The following is a 21483-nucleotide window of genomic DNA, read 5'->3' on the forward strand; positions in this document are numbered from 1 at the left end:
GACTTCAAAATATCGTCGACGACATATTTCCGCCTCGACGCGTCGCTACACACACGTGGGTGTGTAAACAAAGCAACAAGCAGTTCGCAATCGCACTTCAAACACAATGGAGACTGAAACGGCTACCACCTCCTCACAGGATTGCGCACGAAGCCCTCAAACGAAAACATCTCGCCCTAGGTCTTCAAAAGCATGGGAATATTTTAAAGTTAGTCCAAAACGCAAAGATATTGTCATTTGCAGTCTTTGCCAAATGGAGTTGGCATATCACACAAGCACAACGGCTATGTTGGAACATTTAAAGCGGCAGCTAGCTGTGGTGGCTACCATTAGCAGCTAGCATTTGCTCTCCGATTTTTACATAAAAATGGAATTATGGATTATAAATTCAATCATTTTTTATACATAGACGTTAAAAACCTATGGATTAACCGATTCAGCCGCGTTTTTCTCATTTTAATGCCATTGAACACGTATTTTGATCAAATTGACAGCTACGGTGGTGAGACGATCTCCCTAGAAGCTCTGTAAAGGTACGTGTTGTGATGACTGTATTTGCTTCCCCTGTCGCGAGTCCGGATCACTCAGTGATGATACTATATACCTACATAATCTGTGGAGTCTCAGCTTTAATCGGATATCTTGTATGTGCAGCTACGATGAGTAATAAGGGTACTTTTATCTTGAGTTCTGTGCCAATGTCCGTTAGCATTTTTCGCTCATGGGTCATTTAGATGCTTCTTATGAGACTTGTGTTTTGTTTTGGTAAACATGGTTTGTATCGGCAGTTAGCTGAGATTATTACCGTTAATCTGGTATAACACATTAATAGTTTGTTAAATATTAAAATCCCCTGAGACACAGTATTGTGAATTTTTTTTTTTTTACATTACGTTTTTTATGAATTGAACAACAGACAAATAATCGTTAGATTAGTCGACTAATCGATCAAAAAATCGCCCGATTAATCGTTTTCGAAATAATCGTTTCCCCCCCAGCACTAGTGGTCACGGACGAATAACAAAAAAAATTATTAAAAAAAAAATTATTACATTTAAAAAAAACAAAACCTAAATGGGTCGCGAAATATACTTGGGCGGCCGTTAATATACCTGGGCGGCCCGCCCAAGTATAGTCTGTGTGGGAAACCCTGTATATTATATATATATATATATATATATATATATATATATATATATATATATATATATATATATATATATATACTAGGGTAGCCAGAAACTGACCATGAACAAAATCGATTATTCGGCAGCCCTGGCGAATAATCCCCCCCCCCCCCCGCGCGGGACAAAAAGAAAAAGGAATTCCGTTGTTTTCTTTACTGTAACATGTTTAACAGTACAAACAACAAACAAGCATGTCATCACAACGACGTGGCCTTGAAGTGAACCTCTGTAACCTCTTTGGCGTGCTTCGCACTCAAATGCGAACGCATTGTTGAGGTTGAGCTGTGATAGACCAACGTCTTTTCGCAGAGCTTGCATTTAACTTCCTTTGGACTTGTAAGTTCGAAGTAGTTCCACGAGGAACTCTTTTTACCTGCCGCTTTTTTCATCTTTAGGCGCACGGGAGAGGGGGAGTGGGGTCGGTGTGTAGCGTGCTGCAGCAGCAGTCTGCTCTGCACGCAGGCTTCCTCCAAGTTTACAGTAAAACAAACTGGTGGTGTGACCAATGACCATTTACAATTATTATTACTATTATTAGCATATATATATTTATATATATTTTGGTTGAAACTAAGCCAGAAAAAAAAAAAAACATAAAAAATAAATAAATAAAATAAAATCGATTTTTAAAAATAATATTTGATTATGGAGACTGTAGCGAATATTCGAATAATCGCTGGCATTCCTAATATATACACATATATATATATATATATATATATATATACAGTGCAATCATTCTTTCATGCTAAATGAAGCTCTGTTGCTTGGATATCACTAGATCCTGTTACAGCGTAATATAAGTACATAACGATTTATGTTGCATTAGCATAATTACTAGCTAGCTGCTAACTGCCGCCTCGTTAATATCAAACCATTATAATAACAAATCATTATCATGCTGTCATGAACGTGCGGTGCTGTTACGTGTACGCAAATTGACGTGCTTGATGTGAACGAGCATTATGGTTAAAGATGCGCTATGAGCGCACATACGGGTACTTCTCAGGCATGCCGGGTAATCTGTGACGTTTCGCTCTCTCAAAAGTTGGGCCATTTTATCATGCGCTAATGAGCAACTCTCATAGGAATGAATGAGGCCCCGCCTCCCGCACTGTATCCAGTTCTTATTATACATCCATGGTCTGGCTGCAGACCGCAGCAAAGAGGCGTATCGTATAGGGGCGGATCGTATAGGGGCGTTTCCTAACTTTTTTTTATCCAATAGAATAATGACACTCAGCAGAAATACATACTGTAGGTGGCAGTAATGCAACTTAAAGGGATAGTGGAAATTGAACCCCAAATAGTTTCGTTTTAACTTATATACAAGCATAATTATGTACCAAAACAATCACACCTGATTAAAAAAATATAATAATTGCCTTACGCATGTTAGAAGCACTTTATTGCAGCTTCCCCGAACTTGTTTAGAAACGATATTATCGATTCAGCCAAACCGGAAGTGAGGAAAACTCAGGAAGACGAAACGATAACAAACAATGGCGTCTATGCAGAATGAACGTGGAAGGGCAAATATACCAGACAAAAAAGAAGGATTGTACGAGGTATCCAGTGATGATGGCGAGTCAGAAACATCCTCTCGGCTTTCCTACGAAAATGTAGTTTTAGGAACTGAATCTGAATCCGGTTCAGTAAGCGACGATGGTGAGAATATTGAGCCAGACGATGGACCATTACGTCCTTATTTGTTCGAGCCCGAGGTGATGGAGTTAGTTCACGGCATGGGCAATGGCGAGGATGACCAGGACCAGGCGCCAGATGATGCACCCCTACGCACAAATAATCTTGACTGGTAGGTCCCTAAGCATAGCTCACGCTAGGCGCTATATTATATATTGCAAAAGTTGGCATGCATGTACTGTAGGCCTATGGCTATGCCCGAGGATGACTGCATGTAGGATACATTTCATAACATACCAGGGTCAGGTTCACATAAATTATCTTTATTATTGTATATGTAACAGCCTTATGGGCATTAATTACATGAATACATTGAAATGAATTGTATACTAGCATGATATACAGCTAGAGCCAATCGGTCTTTTGACGTAGTAGGGTCCTAATCCTAGGCTAGCCAGGCTGCCTGTCAAGTGTAGGCTGTACTCACAGTACTGTTAGTCTATCATGTCTATATGATGACTGTAGTGTACACATTCGACACTGTACCGGATTATCGGATGACGAGGCCTCCGGTCGCCTAATCGACAGGCAATAAATGGCGTTGTACACAATGGTACAGGCTAATGATGCATTAAATCAGCCAGAAAACATAATAAAATACTCACTTCTTATGTATTCCACTTAGGGCTGGGCGATTTGGCCTAAAAATAAAATCTGGATTTTTTTTTTTCTAACTAATGGACAATTTTCGATTTAAACCTCGATTTTTTTTTCCTGTTTTTTTCTAAACAAACCAGACCAAGGCAACATTTCAATACATATTTTCTTTAATAACACAATAAAAATAAATGAGATTACCAAGTAGTCTAGGCCTATGTGAACAAATCAGTTGTTGAAGAATAAAAAAAATAAAATAAAAACAGCACCACGGCACTTGGCTGTCATTAATGTGCAAAGATTTTTTTTAAATCAAACTGGAAAAAAAATCTCTTGTAGGCCATCCCTGAAAAAACTTGTAAAATGAAATACAACAAATAATAAATAATGATAATGAAATTAATAATACAAAAATACCCTCAAACAAAATAACATCCCTTTAACTTTGTAGGAAGTTGTCTTTCCACAGACCTTACACAGAACAGTTGTTTGTTCTATGTATGACAGCTTGTACCCGAACCACTTCCATACAACTGAAGTAGCACCTTTTTTAGGAATGAGTTCTTCATCTGTGTTCGTGGACATTTTTATGGTACGTCTGGCGGTGAATGTGATTGTAGTAGGCTATGTGACTACCCAATCTGCAGCTCTGCACATGCGCACAGTGTTATCAATTAAAATCAATGTTTTTGATGGCATAAAATACCTTAAACATACCGTCAGTTTAAATGCTGTTTTATACTGAAAAACCAGAAGTTCTCGTACGCAGTTGTTAAGCTTTTATTCTGAAAATCCTTCATCTCCGGTTAGCATTTAACATGTGGCTAATATACCATTTACTATAGAGGTGAATTTAATAGCGATATGACACGGAGTGTTGCACACCGAAACCTACTGGTTTCAACACTACAACTACTGTATAGACGTCGAGATATTATTATTGCTGAATATTAAATGAAGGTACAGTTTATTTGAATACGTTTGTTTACAGACGTGGGTAGCATGAGACAACATCCGGAACTACCAGAAATGAAACCAGCCGTGAAGTTTTTCCTGTCTTGAGTATTGATTACAGCGTTCAAAACCATATTAAATGAAAAGTCATGAAAGAGATAAGGAGGAGAAAAGGCGTGTTTAGTTATATATGTAATGTACAAAGTATGAGTCCTCTGTTATGCTCAACAACGAACACAGCATAACAACAGCAGATCGGGCAGCGCTGCAGATCGGGTAGTCACAGGCAATGTGGCTGAGTTTTGTGCGCGTTCTGGAAAGTGAGAGAGTAAGCTACTACGGAGTCCCTTAAAGCAAAACAAATCTGCGGAGTCTAGAAATGTTTTAAAATCGCGATTTTTCGATTCAGCCATTTCACAAACCGTAGGAAAGTAAAAATGCAAATTAATCGTGAAAACTGAAAAAAATCGCCCAGCCCTAATTCCACTTTCAATTTGAGCTAGAGACAGAGGAATCTCGAAACAATCGTCAGTAAAATGACGGGAGCACACGACTGCCGAAGTACTCGTCAGCTTCGGCTCCGTGAAGTTTGCCCGTGTTATCTGAACAAATTTCACCCACTCACCCCGCATGCGTCGAAACGCCATTCTCTGCATTTGCTGTCGCACTACAGCCATACAAAACACATCTATTCACCATAATAAAGGTCGGCTATTCACATGAACATTCTATTGAATGTCCGCCATTGTCCTTTGTTTTCGTTATCACCCGAAGATTCCCGACGATTCCCGAAGTATTTCGTTTCATTGAGAGGGCGTGGTCGGGAGCAGTAAAATTGAAAATAAAATGAAACTAGGCGCATGAAATTAAAAAAAATTGTTTATTATGCTTATTTTGAATAAAAATACATAAGTTAAACCCAAAATTCGCGGATTTCCACTATCCCTTTAAGGCAGGGGTGGGGAACCTTTTTCTTCTCAAGGGCCATTTCAATTTTTACAACATCCTCCGAGGGCCGTACACATTATTGAACTCAACCTCTGCTTAAAAAACTAAAATCACAGCCCATTCATTTCGCCTTTCTTTCATGCTGTGCAAAGAAAAAGCAACCTCTTAATCCAGATATTTGACCATGACCCGCGCATGCATGCACCGTGGCATAAGAACCAAAACAGAAGTATATGGACATGATTTAAGTGGGGGAGATCTAACCTCATCGAGGGGGGTCCGGGAGGGGCATGCTCCGGGAAGTTAAAAGCATCAATCTGGTGCACTTTGAGAGTAAAATTAATAGATCTATGGACACATCTCTCAACACCCACATGAAACGGAACTGGAAGCAGATTTTTTTCTTTATGGATATTTTACAAATCACTCCCTTTTTAAACTGTATTCTTGTTTATTAATAATAACTTTTTTTTACTATCATATAGTATTTTATTCCTGTTTACTTTATTCTCTTATTTTTGTATAACTATAATGATCATATAAAGATGTGCCTTTACCTCACTGGTTGGAGAAAAAGCTTCTTATACTCGTTAGCATAGCTAGCTAACCAGATGCTAATAACAACAAAGTTATTGACTGTATGATCAGTGTGACAGATTAACAGATTGGCCACTGGGCTCTCAGCTAAAGACACAGCCACGCAGAAACTGCGGCATGTGTACGGCTCCTTGTCGGTATTGCAATTTGTGAAGTCCCGGCCTGGAGCTGTGTTCTGGTGCTCTCCGTCAGAACTGCACCCCTGTCAGACGAGACATATACCACATGATGACACGTTAGGCTCGTGTTGTGTTCAAGGACCCTGACCGTGGCCAGGAAAAACAGGCACTCGCTTGTTTAATTATTTTGCGGTCTAGATAATTTGAATTTTTTTCTTTTTTGCATGTGTTTATAAATGACCTCGAGGGCCGTACCAAATGGTCTCGCGGGCCGTATACGGCCCGAGGGCCGGAGGTTCCCCACCCCTGCTTTAAGGGATTCCAGCTGCTTTTATAAATCCTCGCAGAAGAAGTAATTCGTTCTAGTGATGGGAATTCCCGGATCATTTGGCTCGGCTCACCAAGAAGAGCCGGCTCTTTCGGCTCCCAAAGGGCTCTTCAGTTTACCACATATTATACATTTTAATTAAATCAAATGTAGCCCTGTTTTGACTAATGATTTATATGTGTACACATATATCACTTAAATTATTCAATACATCCTTTGTACTGAAGTATTCAAAAGTAAAAATTACATGTTTAATATAAATTATTTGCTGTGGCCAATTGTTTTCATTGCATTTACAGACCCGTGTAACTCTCTGATACCACCCAATGAATGCATTGACTTGCTTGTAGAACCACGCTACACAAAACAGATAGCAACACCTATAAAAACTATTTAAAAAAAAAAAGGGGCTACTGTAATATAAATATAGCTTTTCTCCCTGCAGGAGAGGGGAGCGTGCTTTGAGATCAGCTGCTAGGCTGCAGCGGGGAGAAGAGGGGGACAAAAAGAGATCTCCGTCCTCTGTGTTTTATTCTTATAGAAGTAAGAAGAGAAGTAATGGGTCAGAAACCCTCCTTTTTACGCAGCGGTCCAGACATAGACATCAAACGGCGACACATATTCAGTTGCCAGTTACTTTGGCATTAGGGCAGGGATATCTAGCTTTTAGCTTGAGGTTGTTTTAGGCAAGCAGAAACTAACAATGAAGACACTAAAGATGAATACTTGATTCAAAAATACATATATTATTAAATTAACTAAACGCATTTTGAACAAAATTAACATTGCTTTTTATTTAAATTAAATAGGCTACATAATATTTCACATCAAAAGAAACAACCGTGTTTTAACAAATCGTATTAAATAATGTGATGACAGAACTTTAAACAGAATAGCTACAAAATAAATAACCCAGTTACCTCTAATCATTAACCCATGTTTGTATAATTGAGTTAACTCCGTGTGTTGCTGCTAGCATACATAACACCTGACGTGGAAACGTTTCTCGTGGATGGGGCTACAGCGCTACTAGAAAGACAGTGGAACCCGGTGCATTCTTCCGTCTGAATGTGGTGCACTTTTGCTAAATATTTAGACAAATTGCTCGTGTTACCGCCCTTACATGCTAAACTGTGCTCCGAGCGGTCGCCCACTGGCTCGCTGCTTCGAGGAGCTGACAGTGTGAGCTGGCTTACTGGTGTAGTTTCCTGCTTGCTGCAAGACATCGCGAATGGACGCGGGAAGGGTGGGGGGGGTGCTGCAGCCTCATCTGCAGCAGCCCCATCTGCGAGGCTCCACTATCACGAAAAAGTCATGGAAATGTAACTAAAGTTGCGTCATATATAATTTACTGTTTATCTAATCGCCGAAATAATCTGCGGTCGCGAGTTGTTCTGTGCCATCATGACGCGCATGGTGTTGTTTTTTAATATATGAAGCGCGAGCTGTGTGCTTGAGTCTTCCTGCCTGTCGGCTGAACTCTGCTGCTCCGGGATGAGGGTCAGCTACATTATCTACGGTGCGTTCGTTAACTGTGCGGAGTCACTGTGGCACAGACTGAGCCGCTGGTGAACAGCTGTTAGAACGGGCCGTTCAGGTGTTCAGAGCAGAGCGGCAGAGCGTGATGTGAACTGAAAAGTCTTTCTGTCGCAATATTATTTAAGCAATCGTTGAGCTAGCTAGCTAGCATACATTGTCACTATCTGCTAACGTTAGCTTTAGCCTTCGTTTTCTAATAGTTTTTTTCATAGGCTATAAAGAGAGGTGGCATAAGTATAGATATTGTTCTAGAGTAAAAGTAGAAGTACTTAATAAAAGTATAGTACTCAGATCTTCTACTTGAGTAAAAGTAGAAGTACTCAGGTCTTGTACTTTAGTAGATATACTCAGATCTTGTACTTAATAAAAGTAGAAGTACTAGAGTGTAGGAATACTCTATCACAGTAAAAGTCCTGCATTCAAAATGTTCCTCAAGTAAAAGTAGAAAAGTATTCTCATCAAAATATAGTGAAAGTAGCGACAGTAAAAGTAGTCGTGCAGATTGGTCCATTTCAGAATAATATATATGATATTTTTTATAATGATTGATCATGAAAGTGTTCTCAAAGCTGGTGAAGGTGCAGCTAGTTTGAATGACTTTGTATTCTGCAGGGTAGCTTGTGGATTTACTCCAGGTGGAACTAAAGTCTGATCTAACACTTGATTATATTTCACATCATTCATCCACATCTGTAAAGTAACTAAAGGTATTAAATGCATGTAGTGGAGAAAAAGTACACCATGTACCTCTGAACTGTAGAGGAGTAGAAGTACAAAGTAGCAAAACATTGAAATACTTAAATAAAGTACAAGTATCTCAAAATTGTACCCAGGTATAGTACTTGAGTTTATGAACTTAGTTACTTTACACCAGTGGCTATAAAGATAAAAAGACTAAGCCTTGCACAGAGGCATGAAAATACATTTTCAAAATGCTCAACAGTGCTGCCAGAATTATAAACTGACTGCTACACAATTCAAATAAATGCTTTTATATATTTCTATTAGATGTGACTCTTTGGCGTTTCTGTTATTATTACCTGCTGCTTTAGTTGTTCTGACGGCTAACATCCTGTTATTCCTCATTTTAAAGCCGATATTCCGGGGGGTCGGGGGGCTCGGATCCTTGTCATCTTTTTCATACCTGATGAGTTTGCATCCCTGACTACAGTTGCTTCAGCGTGTAGAAGCTAGTAAGCCTACTATTTGATTTGTTTTAGATAGGCACAACATGTTTCATATGCAGACCTTATTTTCCTGTTCCATGTTAAAATAAACCATTTTTAGTGGTAATTTTTTTTGGTCATGGAAAATGAGGTAAAGGTCATTGAGAAGTCATGGAAAAGTCATTGAAAATCATTGGTGAAAAAGTGTATGAACCCTGAAGTATAGATCTTGTATTTGAGTAAAAGTAGAAGCACTCAGATATTATACTAGAGTAAAAGTAGAAGTACTAAGATCTTGTACTTGATTAAAAGCAGAAATACTCAGATCTTGTACTTGAGTAAAAGTAGAAGTACTCAGATCTTGTACTTGATTAAAAGTAGAAGTACTCAGATCTTGTACTTGATTAAAAGCAGAAATACTCAGATCTTGTACTTGAGTAAAAGTAGAAGAACTCAGGTCTTGTACCTGAGTAAAAGTAGAAGTACCAGAGTGTAGGAATAGGAATACTCTGTTAGTAAAAGTACTGCATTCAAAATGTTCCTCAAGTAAAAGTAGAAAAGTATTCTCATCAAAATATAGTGAAAGTAGCGACAGTAAAAGTAGTCGTTGTGCAGATTGGTCCATTTCAGAATAATATATATGATATGTTTTATAATGATTGATCATGAAAGTGTTCTCAATGCTGGTGAAGGTGCAGCTAGTTTGAATGAATTTGTATACTGCAGGGTAGCTTGTGGATTTACTCCAGGTGGAACTAAAGTCTGATTCAACACTTAATTAGATTTCACATCATTCATCCAGATCTGTGAAGTAACTAAAGGTATTAAATACATGTAGTGGAGTAAAAGTCCACCATTTACCTATGAACTGTAGAGGAGAAGAAGAACAAAGTAGCAAAACATTGAAATACTTAAATAAAGTACAAGGGCGGTGGTGGCGAAGTCCATAGGGACTTGGCTTGGCAACTGGAAGGTCACCAGTTCAAGTCCGGGAAAGACCAAGTGCTACCGAGGTGTCCCTGAGCAAGGCACCGCTCCCTACACGGCTCCCCGGGCGCCGTACATACAGTAATGGCAGCCCACTGCTCCTAACACTAGGATGGGTCAAATGCAGAGAAACCATTTCGTTACATAGAACCTGTACTACGTAATGACAATATGTTGAATCTTCTTCTTCTTCAAGTATCTCAAAATTGTACCCAAGTATAGTACTTGAGTTTATGAATTTAGTTACTTTACACCAGATGCTATAAAGATAGAAAGACGCAGCCTTGCACAGAGGCATGACAATAGATTTTCAAAATGCTCAACAGTGCTGCCAAAATCATAAACTGACTGCTACACAATTAAAATAAATGCTTTTATATATTTCTATTAGATGTGACTCTTTACCATTTATGTTATTATTAACACTGCTGCTTTAGTTGTTCTGACTGCTAAAATCCTCTGTTATTCCTCATTTTAAAGCCGATATTCCGTGGGGTCGGGGGGCTCGGGTCCTTGTCACCTTTTCCATATCTGATGAGTTTGCATCCCTGATAATACTTACTAAGGAGGTCATAATATTTTTGACTCATGGCTGAAGTTAAGTTTCTCCAGCTCTCCCCAGGTTGGCAAAACATGCATCTCAAAATGCATCAGATTGATGCTTTAAAATATGGAATATTCAAAATGTTCTTCCGGATGAGCATGCCCCCGGACCCCCCTAGAGGGATAATATCCTTCTCACCTTTTTCACCCCTGACCCGTTTTTATGCCTGGTTTGTACACTAGGGCTGTACCCGAATATTCGTTCGTTGGAGTACTATTCGGGTTTCAATTTAGTTATTCGGATATTATTTTTTATTTATTGAAATCTCCAATATCAACGTAAGAGCTTGTGTCTCTTCGGGGGGTGCTAACACTTAACCATAAACGTTATCGTTTACTTTCTCCGTCTTTATATGTAGATATTACTTTTTCTTCATTAATCTCCGTCACGTTGTTTCCATAGCAACAACAACTTCCTGTCAACTGCGCTAACTCCTTCAAAAATAAAAGCATGTCCATACAAAATAGAAAGCCAAGCCAAATTACACCAAGCCTGTTTTTCAGGTTTCAGGCTCGAAAATGACATTCCCTGAACAAATGACCATATCTTCCCTTCTAAAAGGGTTAAATTAATAATCTTTTTTCTCAAAGTAATGATAAACCGGTGAGTTGGATGTAGGAAAGTCAGAATCCATATTAATATTTTTATTTTAAAGAATATTCAAATTGAACATGGTAAAAAAACTGTAAATTAGTGTCCTTCCAAAAATCATTTTGTACTTATAGTGAAAACTAACCTTGGATGATGGGTTAGTAGACTAAAAGCTTTAGGAATCCAAAGTACAACATATAATAAGTACCCTGTATCAAGATTGATGCAAAACAAGTGATATTTGACCTTTTTAGACAGATTTAGCAAAACAAACCTCTTCTGGGACCATTTGGGTGGGTTTTCCATATCTCTGGCCCCCCTTGTTCGATTTTGACATGTGACATCTCTTTCTGACCGTTAGAGCCAATAGAATCCAAGGGAAATCGTCCCGCACACACTCATGCTAAAAAAAAAAGGTAGCCTCTCTGCGCATGTTAGCTTGCAGCAGAGGGGAGAAATATATAAATATATAATATCAAGCAACGGAAAAGCTGTTTTATTGCTTATGGATTATCAGAACATTTCAAAGGGGACGCAGTCACATTGGATTAACCTATGGATTAACTACACCATCGTTTTTATCGTTTTAATGTCATTGAAGACCAGTTTAGACCAGACAAAGACGAAGGTAAGCCATGTTAGCGTTGTGGGCTACCTAGCGCCACGTGTTTTGATGTGCGTTTTTGTTGATAACGTCGCGAGTTTGTGTCTTTCAGTGTTGAGGTGGGCACCGTTAGATTCTGTGTCTCCTTGCGATCATAAACAATGTGTTGGATGTGCACCTAGGATAAGTAATAAGGGAGCTACGAGTGATTATCGGTGCAGTAATAGGTTAGCATTTTTCGCTCGGGGCTAATTCAGAGGCTCACTGTTAGCATTGTGTGGTTTTGTTTTTGAAAAAGAAAATGAAAAAGTGTGTTATCAACGGGGGAGTAGGCTACTTCAGGAAAGTCGACAGAGGGGGAGGGCTAGTGGAGTACTTCGTGACCACAGAGTGTGAACGTTGTGATCAGCTGTTTTAGCGCAGTTCCCCAGTGAAGGGGGGGGGGAAAGAGTCTCCTTCCGCAGCCGGTTGGCGTAGTCTCCCTCCGCAGCCGGTTGGCGTAGTTTTGGCACAATTCCGTTGTACAGACAAACGTTAACAGCAGCCCTGTCTGTGCACACGGAGACCGACTCTGTCGTCCGGTGATCTAACCACCTTCTGGAAAAGCTTCACAAGTACGTCGGTACGCAAATGTGCTTTGTGACACAAGTGACGGTACGCATTTCAGATTACATAACCTGTGTACCAGTTATGTGCACCCCTGTACTACAGCAAAAGTATTCTCCGTCGGGACTTCCTGCAAAAACACCACGCCGTTATCAAAGATGTTCTATTGAGAAGACGATCACTACGTGACAAGTTTTCAAAACCGTGGCTGCTGAAATCAATCTGTGTGTAGCATGCTGCAGCAGCAGTCTGTTCTGCACGCAGGCTTCCTCCAAGTTTACAGTAAAACAAACTGGTGGTGTGACCATTTACAATTATTAATACTATTACTATTATTAGCATATATATATTTATATATATTTTTGGTTGAAACTAAGCCATAAAAAAAAATATATATATATAAATAAAATCGACTGTAGCGAATAATCGAATAATCGCTGGCATCCCGAATATGTACTAAGTAAATACATTGGTTCCTGCTCAAGATTAGATTCAACTTTATTGTTATTGCACATATTACAGGTACTGAGACAACGAAATGCAATTTAGCTTCCAACCAGGAGTGCAAAGTAATGTGCACAATCTACAAAATAAAATATAGAATGAATTGAATGATGAATAAACAGTGAGGAGTATGAATCCACTAGATATACACAGCAGCCTGTGAGCAGTATGAACAGTGTGTATACAATATGCTACGATATATAACGTATGAAAACAGTAAGCAGTATAGTATACAAATATATAGATATTAATTTCATGATGATAAACATTGTGGAACAATGATGAAAAATATGAATGGAAGTGGCGACGTAAAACTGACAAAAACAAAAACAAACTTTTGCCGAGCCAATGGAGAATTTCATCACCAGCACGGGGTAAAAACCACCAATGAGCGCTCAGCTCGAGATACCAGCGAGTCGTTTCCCTATCAAGCATTTCGCTTCCACAGCCCGCGGAGAGAAACTGCGCCGCTCCCGCGAGATTTCAACGTCTCATGTAGGTGAGCCTCCAGAGCAAGTCGGACAAAATGACTAACCATCATGCAACGCACTAGCAAGAGGGTGATCGCAATTGCGCAGGTCTGCGGCGGTCTCGCTCGTCTCAAATTGCGTCGGTCTCGTTCGTCTCAAACAATTTGGAGCCAATATACAGATCTGTTTTGGAAAAAAACAATGTTCTTAAGATTTGTTCACTTACATTGTCAAAAACGAGAATGTTTTGCGTCTATCCCATACGTAATTGTATACAGTGATATAATACCGTCAGCACAAAAAAGGATACCTTGTTGTGGTAAGACTTGAAAAATAGTCCAGTTATAGACTAGAAGATTAACAGAAAAATATTGGCAAGTGTTATACCAAGTATAACAATTTGTTTTCCTTCTTACACTTCCATTTTAAGGATTGCTGCTTGTATTTTCTTTTGTGAAATAACTAAATATCTTTAGTGTTGATTGGGTAAAACTCACTCGTTGCTATTATTTAGTGTTTTAGAATGTATTATTTAGAATTATTCATTGATAATTGTTAGTTGCTTTCCCGAATCTGATCTCTATTTCAAAATACAGGGGAACAATAATTATAGGATTGAGTTTCAATGTTGTGTTTAATGTGTTCTTTTGTTTTCTGTTTGTATGTTTCCCAGATAACATCCAGTGCTTACGCGGCTGTGTTAATGAGAAGTGACAAATCATGGGCAGCTGGGATTCATGAAAATGCCAACATGTCTTCAATCCTTGGACTCCCTGCACGAGGGTCTGATGTAACTGTTCTCATAACCAAGGTTCACTTGAATCCCTTTTGTGCTCTTGTGGAATTATGGGGAACATTTGACCAAGAGAAGACAGCAGATTACGAGTGCCTTTTCAAAGAAATCCAATGCCCTGGTAACTCATTTCAAGAGTTTGAAGGAAATCCTAGTGACCAGTGCTTGGTTCAGATAGATGCTACTTGGTACAGATCCCGCATTGTCTCAAGGAATGGGTCAATCTACAGTGTGTTTCTCATTGACGAAGGGATGACATTTAACACCACCAGAAACAAGCTGGCATGGGGTAGGAAGAAGCACTACCAGCTGCCACCCAAAGTGGCATTTTGTGTACTAGCTAATGTGTTACCACTCTCACTTCAGAACAGATGGTCTCCTGTGGCTCTGGAATTTCTGGAATCTCTTTCCGGTAAGTCACTGAAAGCGCATGTGCAAGATGTACTTGTGCCACACAGAACATTACTCCTGCACATTCCATGCATCTCCAAACAAATGTATGAGATGGGGATTGCCAGGAAGCTGTCTCCAGATGTCTTTCAGGACTTTGTTCTCACGTCACTGCAGTCCCAAAATGCAGATGAAGTGTCTCCGGTGACTCAAATACCGATTGAAGCAGGTGAGCGACTGCATAAGAAAGAGGTCTTCCTGTATCCAGAGTTGCCGAATGGAACTGTGGAGACCGTCATAGTCACAGAAGTCACAAATCCGCAGAGGATATTTTGCCAGTTAAAGGTTTTCTCACAAGAGTTAAAGAAACTCTCAGGGCAGATCACACAGTGCTGTGAGGGCAGAACAACCAATTGCATTGTAGGTCCAGAAATGATTGGGTTTCCATGTGCTGCACGAGGAAATGATGGCAGGTGGTACCGCTCTGTTTTACAACAGGTCTTCCCGTCCAACCAAATGGTAGAAGTGTTGAATGTTGACTATGGAACAAAACAGTTTGTTAAAGTGGAGAATGTTAGACCTCTGGGTGCAGAGTTCTTCAGGATGCCCGTTGTGACTTACATCTGTTCCCTCCATGGAATCATTGACGAAGGGGGTGGATGGACAACCAGCCAGATTGACTATCTCAGGACCCTTCTTTTGCACAAAACAGTGATTGCCAAATTTGAGTACCAAAGCATCTCCGAGGGCGTTCACTATGTCACACTGTATGGGGATGAAAACACAAACATTAACAACTTGTTTGGTTCCAATAAGAGCTGTTTTCTGGAGAGTGAGAAAACACTTGGAGATTATGCCATCAGCACTGCACACAGCCGCAAGCATACAGCTCAGCAAGAAACAAATCAAAGAAAGATGCTAACTCCTGGACAGGATGTAGAGCACAAAGATGGGAAAGGAATCATACAAAAGTTGCCAGCTGAAGACCTTTCTCTCAACTCCTCCCATGTGGCTTTTGTTCAGCACGTATCTGACCCATCAGAGTTTTGGATCCAAACACAGAACTATGCAATTGAGTTGGATGAATTGATGGATGGTATCTACCATCTGTACAAAGATTCAGTGAATAAAAATGTGGTGACAAATCCAACTGTTGGGCTGTTCTGTGCTGCCAAGTCAGAAGATGGTGACTTCTATAGAGCAACTGTGGCTGAAGTTGGCGAAATACAGGTCAAGGTGTTCTTTGTTGATTATGGAAACACTGAAATGGTTGACAGGAGGAACATCAGGACCCTTCCTGATGATTTCAAAAAGCTGCCATGTCTTTCTCTGAAATGCACTCTGGATGGTGTCAGGCCAAAAGATGGAAGATGGAGTCAAAGTGCTTGTGAGCTTTTCATAAAAGCAGTCACAGATATAGAGCTGACTGTACATGTGACATCAAGGTACGATGATGGCTATGTTGTTCAACTAACAAATCCTGACGCACAGGGAGAAAGAGATCTGAGCGCACTGATGTGTTGTTCTGGCCATGCTGAAAAGGCTGAAACACAGACACAGCCCAAAGCCCAAATGACCTCGCAACCTGCCATCCTACCACAACTTACAGATGCTAGCCTCTCGGGTGTAGGGTCCAGGAGCAAAGAAATGCTTTTTCAGTCCGAAAACACAGTTCTCCCTGCTGTGTATGAAAGAAGAATTTCTAAATTTAAGGAGCACATGTTTGCCATTGGAAGTGTCCTTGATGTCAGTGTGCTCTACATTGAAAGCCCAAACGACTTCTGGTGCCAACTGGTTCAAAATGCAGGGCATTTGAAAGTGCTCATGCGTGACCTACAGGCTCATTATGCAGACACTGAGTTTCAGCCCCTTGTGGAAGCAGCTTGTGTAGCTCGCCATCCTAAAAATGGAATGTGGTACAGGGCCCTTGTAATTCACAAACATAAAACGTCTAATGTGGATGTGTTGTTTGTTGACTTTGGCCCAAGAGAGACAGTCCCCCTCCATGACCTAAGGAGGATTAGCCCACAATTTCTTGTTCTGAAAGGCCAAGCTTTCCGATGCAGTCTGTTAAACCCTGTTGACCCTACGTCTGCCATAAATGACTGGAACGAAGAAGCAGTAGCAAGGTTCCACAGCTTTGTGGAAACTTCAGCATCCGACTTTGTGACTTTGAAGTGCACAATATATGCTGTCATGTACAGTGAGCAGAAGGTTCTTTTCAACATTGTGGATCTAGAAACTCCCTTTGAGAGCATCTGCACAAGTATGGTAAATCTTGTCAAAAGTGCCCCTCCAAAAAAAGTAGCTTCGCCCTCTTTCCGTCTGGACACATACTACTACTCGACGCACAATGTCAAAACTGGAACAGAGGAACAGGTCACAGTGACATCTGTAAACAATGTCAGTCAGTTCTACTGCCAGCTCGAGAGAAACGCTGATGTGATGAAAGATCTCAAGATCAAAGTGAACAATCTCTGTTTTCAGCTTGAGAAGGTAAAGCTACCAACAGTCTTTGGAACATTGTGCTTTGCAAGGTACACTGATGGACAATGGTACAGGGGACAGATCAAGGCCACTCAGCCGGCAATTCTGGTTCAGTTTGTGGACTATGGTGACACTATTGAGGTGGACCAATCAGACTTGCTTCCTGTTCCCAGAGAAGCTATTGACATCATGTCTGTTCCTGTGCAAGCAGTTGTGTGTAGTCTCTCCGATGTCCCTGCCGATGTTCCCAGTGAGGCAAACAGCTGGTTTGAAACAAGTTCGACAGAATGCACATTTCGAGCATTAGTGGTGGCCCGAGAACCAGATGGAAAACTGCTGATTGAGCTGTATCAAGGAAACACTCAAGTTAATTCAAAGATAAAGAAGATGTTTCAGATTGAGATGCAAACAGAAGGGGTGGTTGTCTGCCAGGGTTGGAGAGCACCTGAGGCTTCAGCAAATTATAACCAAAAGACTGCAAATATTTTCCCAAAACAAGAAAAAATGGAAGATCACACTCCAACCATCAAAAATATGTCTGCCCCAAAACCAGCCCGCCAAATCAGGGATGCTGACATAAATCTTCAGTCTTTACCAAAAACTGGTCAAAAGATCAAAGGTCTCTACATACTTCCACACCTAAGACAAACTAGACAGGTCATCAAGTCCAAATCCCCTGACCCTGAGAAGAAAAGCAAAACTGAAACATTCCCTAAACTTGCAGACCTGCCGACAAAATCTATCACATCAGGTATGGAAGCGGATGTTTATGTCTCACACTGCAACAGCCCTTTGAGTTTCTATGTCCAACTTGTCAGTGAGGAGGATGACATATTCTCCATTGTGGAAAAGCTAAATGATCCCAAATCCAACCCCCAAACTGACAACCTCAAAGACATGAGTCCAGGTGACCTTGTGCAAGCGGAATTTGCAGATGATTCCTCATGGTATCGAGCAGTTGTGAGGGAGATCCATGGCAATACAATGGCTCTTGTCGAGTTTGTTGACTTTGGAAATACAGCAATGGTTCCACTTTCAAAAATGGGCAGACTCCATAAGTCCTTCTTGCAGCTTCCCATGTACAGCACACAATGTTTGCTGAGAGAGACTACAGGTCTTGGAAAAGAGGATGTGCTTGCCCCAGAAGTGGTGTCAGCTTTCAAAGAAGACATCGGTGCTAATGGAGAAAAGACGCTCAAGTGCCAGTTCTTCAGGCAGTCAGGGTCTGTTTGGGAAGTCGGTCTTGAAGACAGTGGCGTAAATGTAATTTGTAAAGTACCTACAAAAGGTTCAGCGGAAATCCCCTCAGAGAAACTTGAAGTCAAGGAAAAACCTTCCAAGGATTCCGACCTTCGGAACATGCCAGAAAACTCTGAGAAATTGCTGAACTCCTGCTCTCTAAGCTACCACCAACAAGATTTTTCAAAAGGACAAAAGTTAGAGGTCTACGTCACCGCTATAGATGATGTTCAAACCTTTTGGTGTCAGCCTGCAGACTCAGAAGAGCTTGATCAGATAACATCAAGAGTCTCTGAAGTGGGGGATGCGGCCGATCACAAACCTATTGACACAAGCTCTCTTTCCCCTGGCAACCCATGTATTGCTCTATTTTCAGACGATGGTTTTTGGTACCGTGCACAGGTCATTGACAAAGATGGGGATGAGCTGTCTGTTGTCTTTGTAGACTATGGAAACAAGTCCCAAATCAACAACGCTGATGTAAGGGAAATGCCCTGTGAGCTGATGGAAACTCCTCCACAGGCGTTTAGGTGCGAGCTGGAAGGCTTTGATGCCTTACACGGGTCCTGGAACAGTAATGCAGTTGATGAGTTCTCTGCACTAACAACAGACAAAGTGCTACAGCTGACTGTCACCAGAGTAACTAGAGAAGGAGAAAACGTGAAATGCCTTGTGCGGATGGAATGTGAGGGCCGGGTGCTAAACGAGGCGTTGAAAATCTGGTGGAAGAGCTCAACGACAGGAAACCAACCTGCAGTTGGACTAACAACTACATACAGTACACCACTTCTTAGTGACTCCACAGTGAAAGAGACTGCACCACCTGAGGATCAACTACCCGAGGATGAACTAGGCGAAGAAATCGATGCTACTCATGCATGCATCGACCTTCAGAGAGACCACTCTGAAACGCAGAGCACTGGCAATCTCATTGACTTCCACGCAGATGTTTTGGCATCTGGTAGTCGCTCAGCTGAAACAATGTTATGTCTATTAGATAACGAAGGGGATCAAGATTTGTTTAGCTGTGACACAAGTGTGGTTGAAGCTGACAAAGACAAAGAAGAGGGTTTTTCAATGACTGGGCTATCGGATGAGAACCCTACGGAGTCCATAGATGAGTCAGAGAATACCACTACCGACTTGGAGTCTCTCTCAGGAGAGATTAATAACAACACTGGTTCTGGTAAGTAAGAAATTAATATCTCCTCACATATTTTTTTCACCTGTTGATTGTTATTGTGTGAAGGTAATAATGTCCCTTTTTTAATGTATTTCCAGGTCCAACTGAAGGAGATGGGGGCAAGGTTACAAAGGAAAGGGGAAATTATTCTACCAGTACAACAAAAGTGAAAATGGTAAATGATGTGAATTTTTTTTTAGCAAATAGTATGTATGAAGGTGCTTTTATTTATATATATATATATATATATATATATATATTAGGGCTGTCAAGTTAACGCGTTAATAATAACGTTATTTTAACGCATGTGTATTTTTTTTCCTCGGCCGCACCGTAGTTTCAGAGCGCATCGAGTTTAAAATACCATTTATAAGCTGATGCTGACAGCCCCGCTCCTGCCGCCCGCTTGTGGCAGTCCACGCTCACCGGCAGGCACTGACTGGCTATTGGGAGGACCGGGAGGGTGTGTGTATGTGTGGCCCGAGCGAGCGAGAGACCTTACGTGCATTGTTGTTGTTGTTAGCATCTGTTGCTAGCTAGCTGCGCTAACGGATATAAGGAGCCGTTTAAAAGAAAACAGAGGAGCGCTCTATCCACACAACTGCGCCGAGCACTTGACTTTATGCAGGCAGCCAGGCAGTGGGACATTGTACGAAAAGTCAGCAAGGATAGTGCGCAACATGATTGCAGCGTCCAGGCAGCTCCCGTTCGAGCATATGCCTTGAGTTGCACATAGCTCCAACGATCCAACACACACACACACACACACACACACACACACACACACACACACACACACACACACACACACACACACACACACACACACACACACACCATTTGTATTGGTTGAATTGAGGCGAATATTTGTAATGTTCAGAGGTTGTTGTGTTTAATATTCATGAGAATATTTGTCATTGTTCAAATGATGATAAACATTAGCATAAAGCATATTTGTCCACTCATATGTTGATAAGAGTATTAAAAACTTGAAAAATATTCCTCTAAGGTACATTTAGCACAGGTGCGATTAACTATGGACAATCATGCGATTAATCGCGATTAAATATTTTAATCGACTAACAATTACAATTTTTAATCAGATTAATCACAGCTTAAAAATTAATTAATCATGATTAATCACCATTCGAACTATGTCCAAAATATGCCATTTATTTATGTATATTGTTGTGGGAATGGAAAGATAAATGAAAGATATATCAATTTAACATACAGTATCTATGTTTATTATAACATTTTTCTGCATGTCAAAATGAAAGACAACCCACACACCTATCAATCATCAAACCGTGGGGTCTTAATTCATTACGTGTTGATTTCTATCAACGGGGGAGTACTTCAGGAAAGTCGACAGAGGGGGGGGGCTAGTGGAGTACTTCGTGACCACAGAGTGTGAACGTTGTGATCAGCTGTTTTAGCGCAGTTCTCCAGTGAAGAGGGGAGTCTCCCTCCGCAGCCGGTTGGCGTAATTTTGGCACAGTTCCGTTGTACAGACCGACGTTAACAGCAGCCCTGTCTGTGCACACGGAGACCGACTCTGTCGTCCGGTGATCTAACCGCCTTCTGGAAAAGCTTCACAAGTACGTCGGTACGCAAATGCGCTTTGTGACACAAGTGACGGTACGCATTTCAGATTACGCACATACCTGCGTACCAGTTATGTGCACCCCTGTACCAGAGCCATATTATTACTATTATATGGCTTTGCCCTGTACTCCAGCAAAAGTATTCTCCGTCGGGACTTCCTGCAACAACACCACGCCGTTATCAAAGATGTTCTATTGAGAAGACGATCACTACGTGACAAAAGTTTTCAAAACCGTGGCTACTGAAATCAATCTGACTAACTGCTGTCTGTGCAATTT

At 40.8% G+C, this 21483-nt stretch overlaps 1 protein-coding gene across 2 annotated transcripts in view; it reads left to right on the forward strand.

Moving 5' to 3' along the window:
- tdrd6a (tudor domain containing 6a) overlaps window positions 1-21483 on the forward strand; it is a 40993-nt gene that overhangs the window by 3268 nt on the left and 16242 nt on the right. For both annotated transcript variants that reach the window (XM_034076682.1, XM_034076683.1), the window contains exons 2-3: window positions 14179-19600; window positions 19696-19772. In XM_034076682.1, the coding sequence (XP_033932573.1) occupies window positions 14209-19600; window positions 19696-19772 (5469 nt within the window). In that variant the 5' untranslated portion in view covers window positions 14179-14208. The remainder of the gene's footprint in view (window positions 1-14178; window positions 19601-19695; window positions 19773-21483) is intronic.

Source organism: Pseudochaenichthys georgianus, chromosome 24 (assembly GCF_902827115.2).
Source record: "Pseudochaenichthys georgianus chromosome 24, fPseGeo1.2, whole genome shotgun sequence".
NCBI classification, from domain to species: Eukaryota; Metazoa; Chordata; class Actinopteri; order Perciformes; family Channichthyidae; genus Pseudochaenichthys; species Pseudochaenichthys georgianus.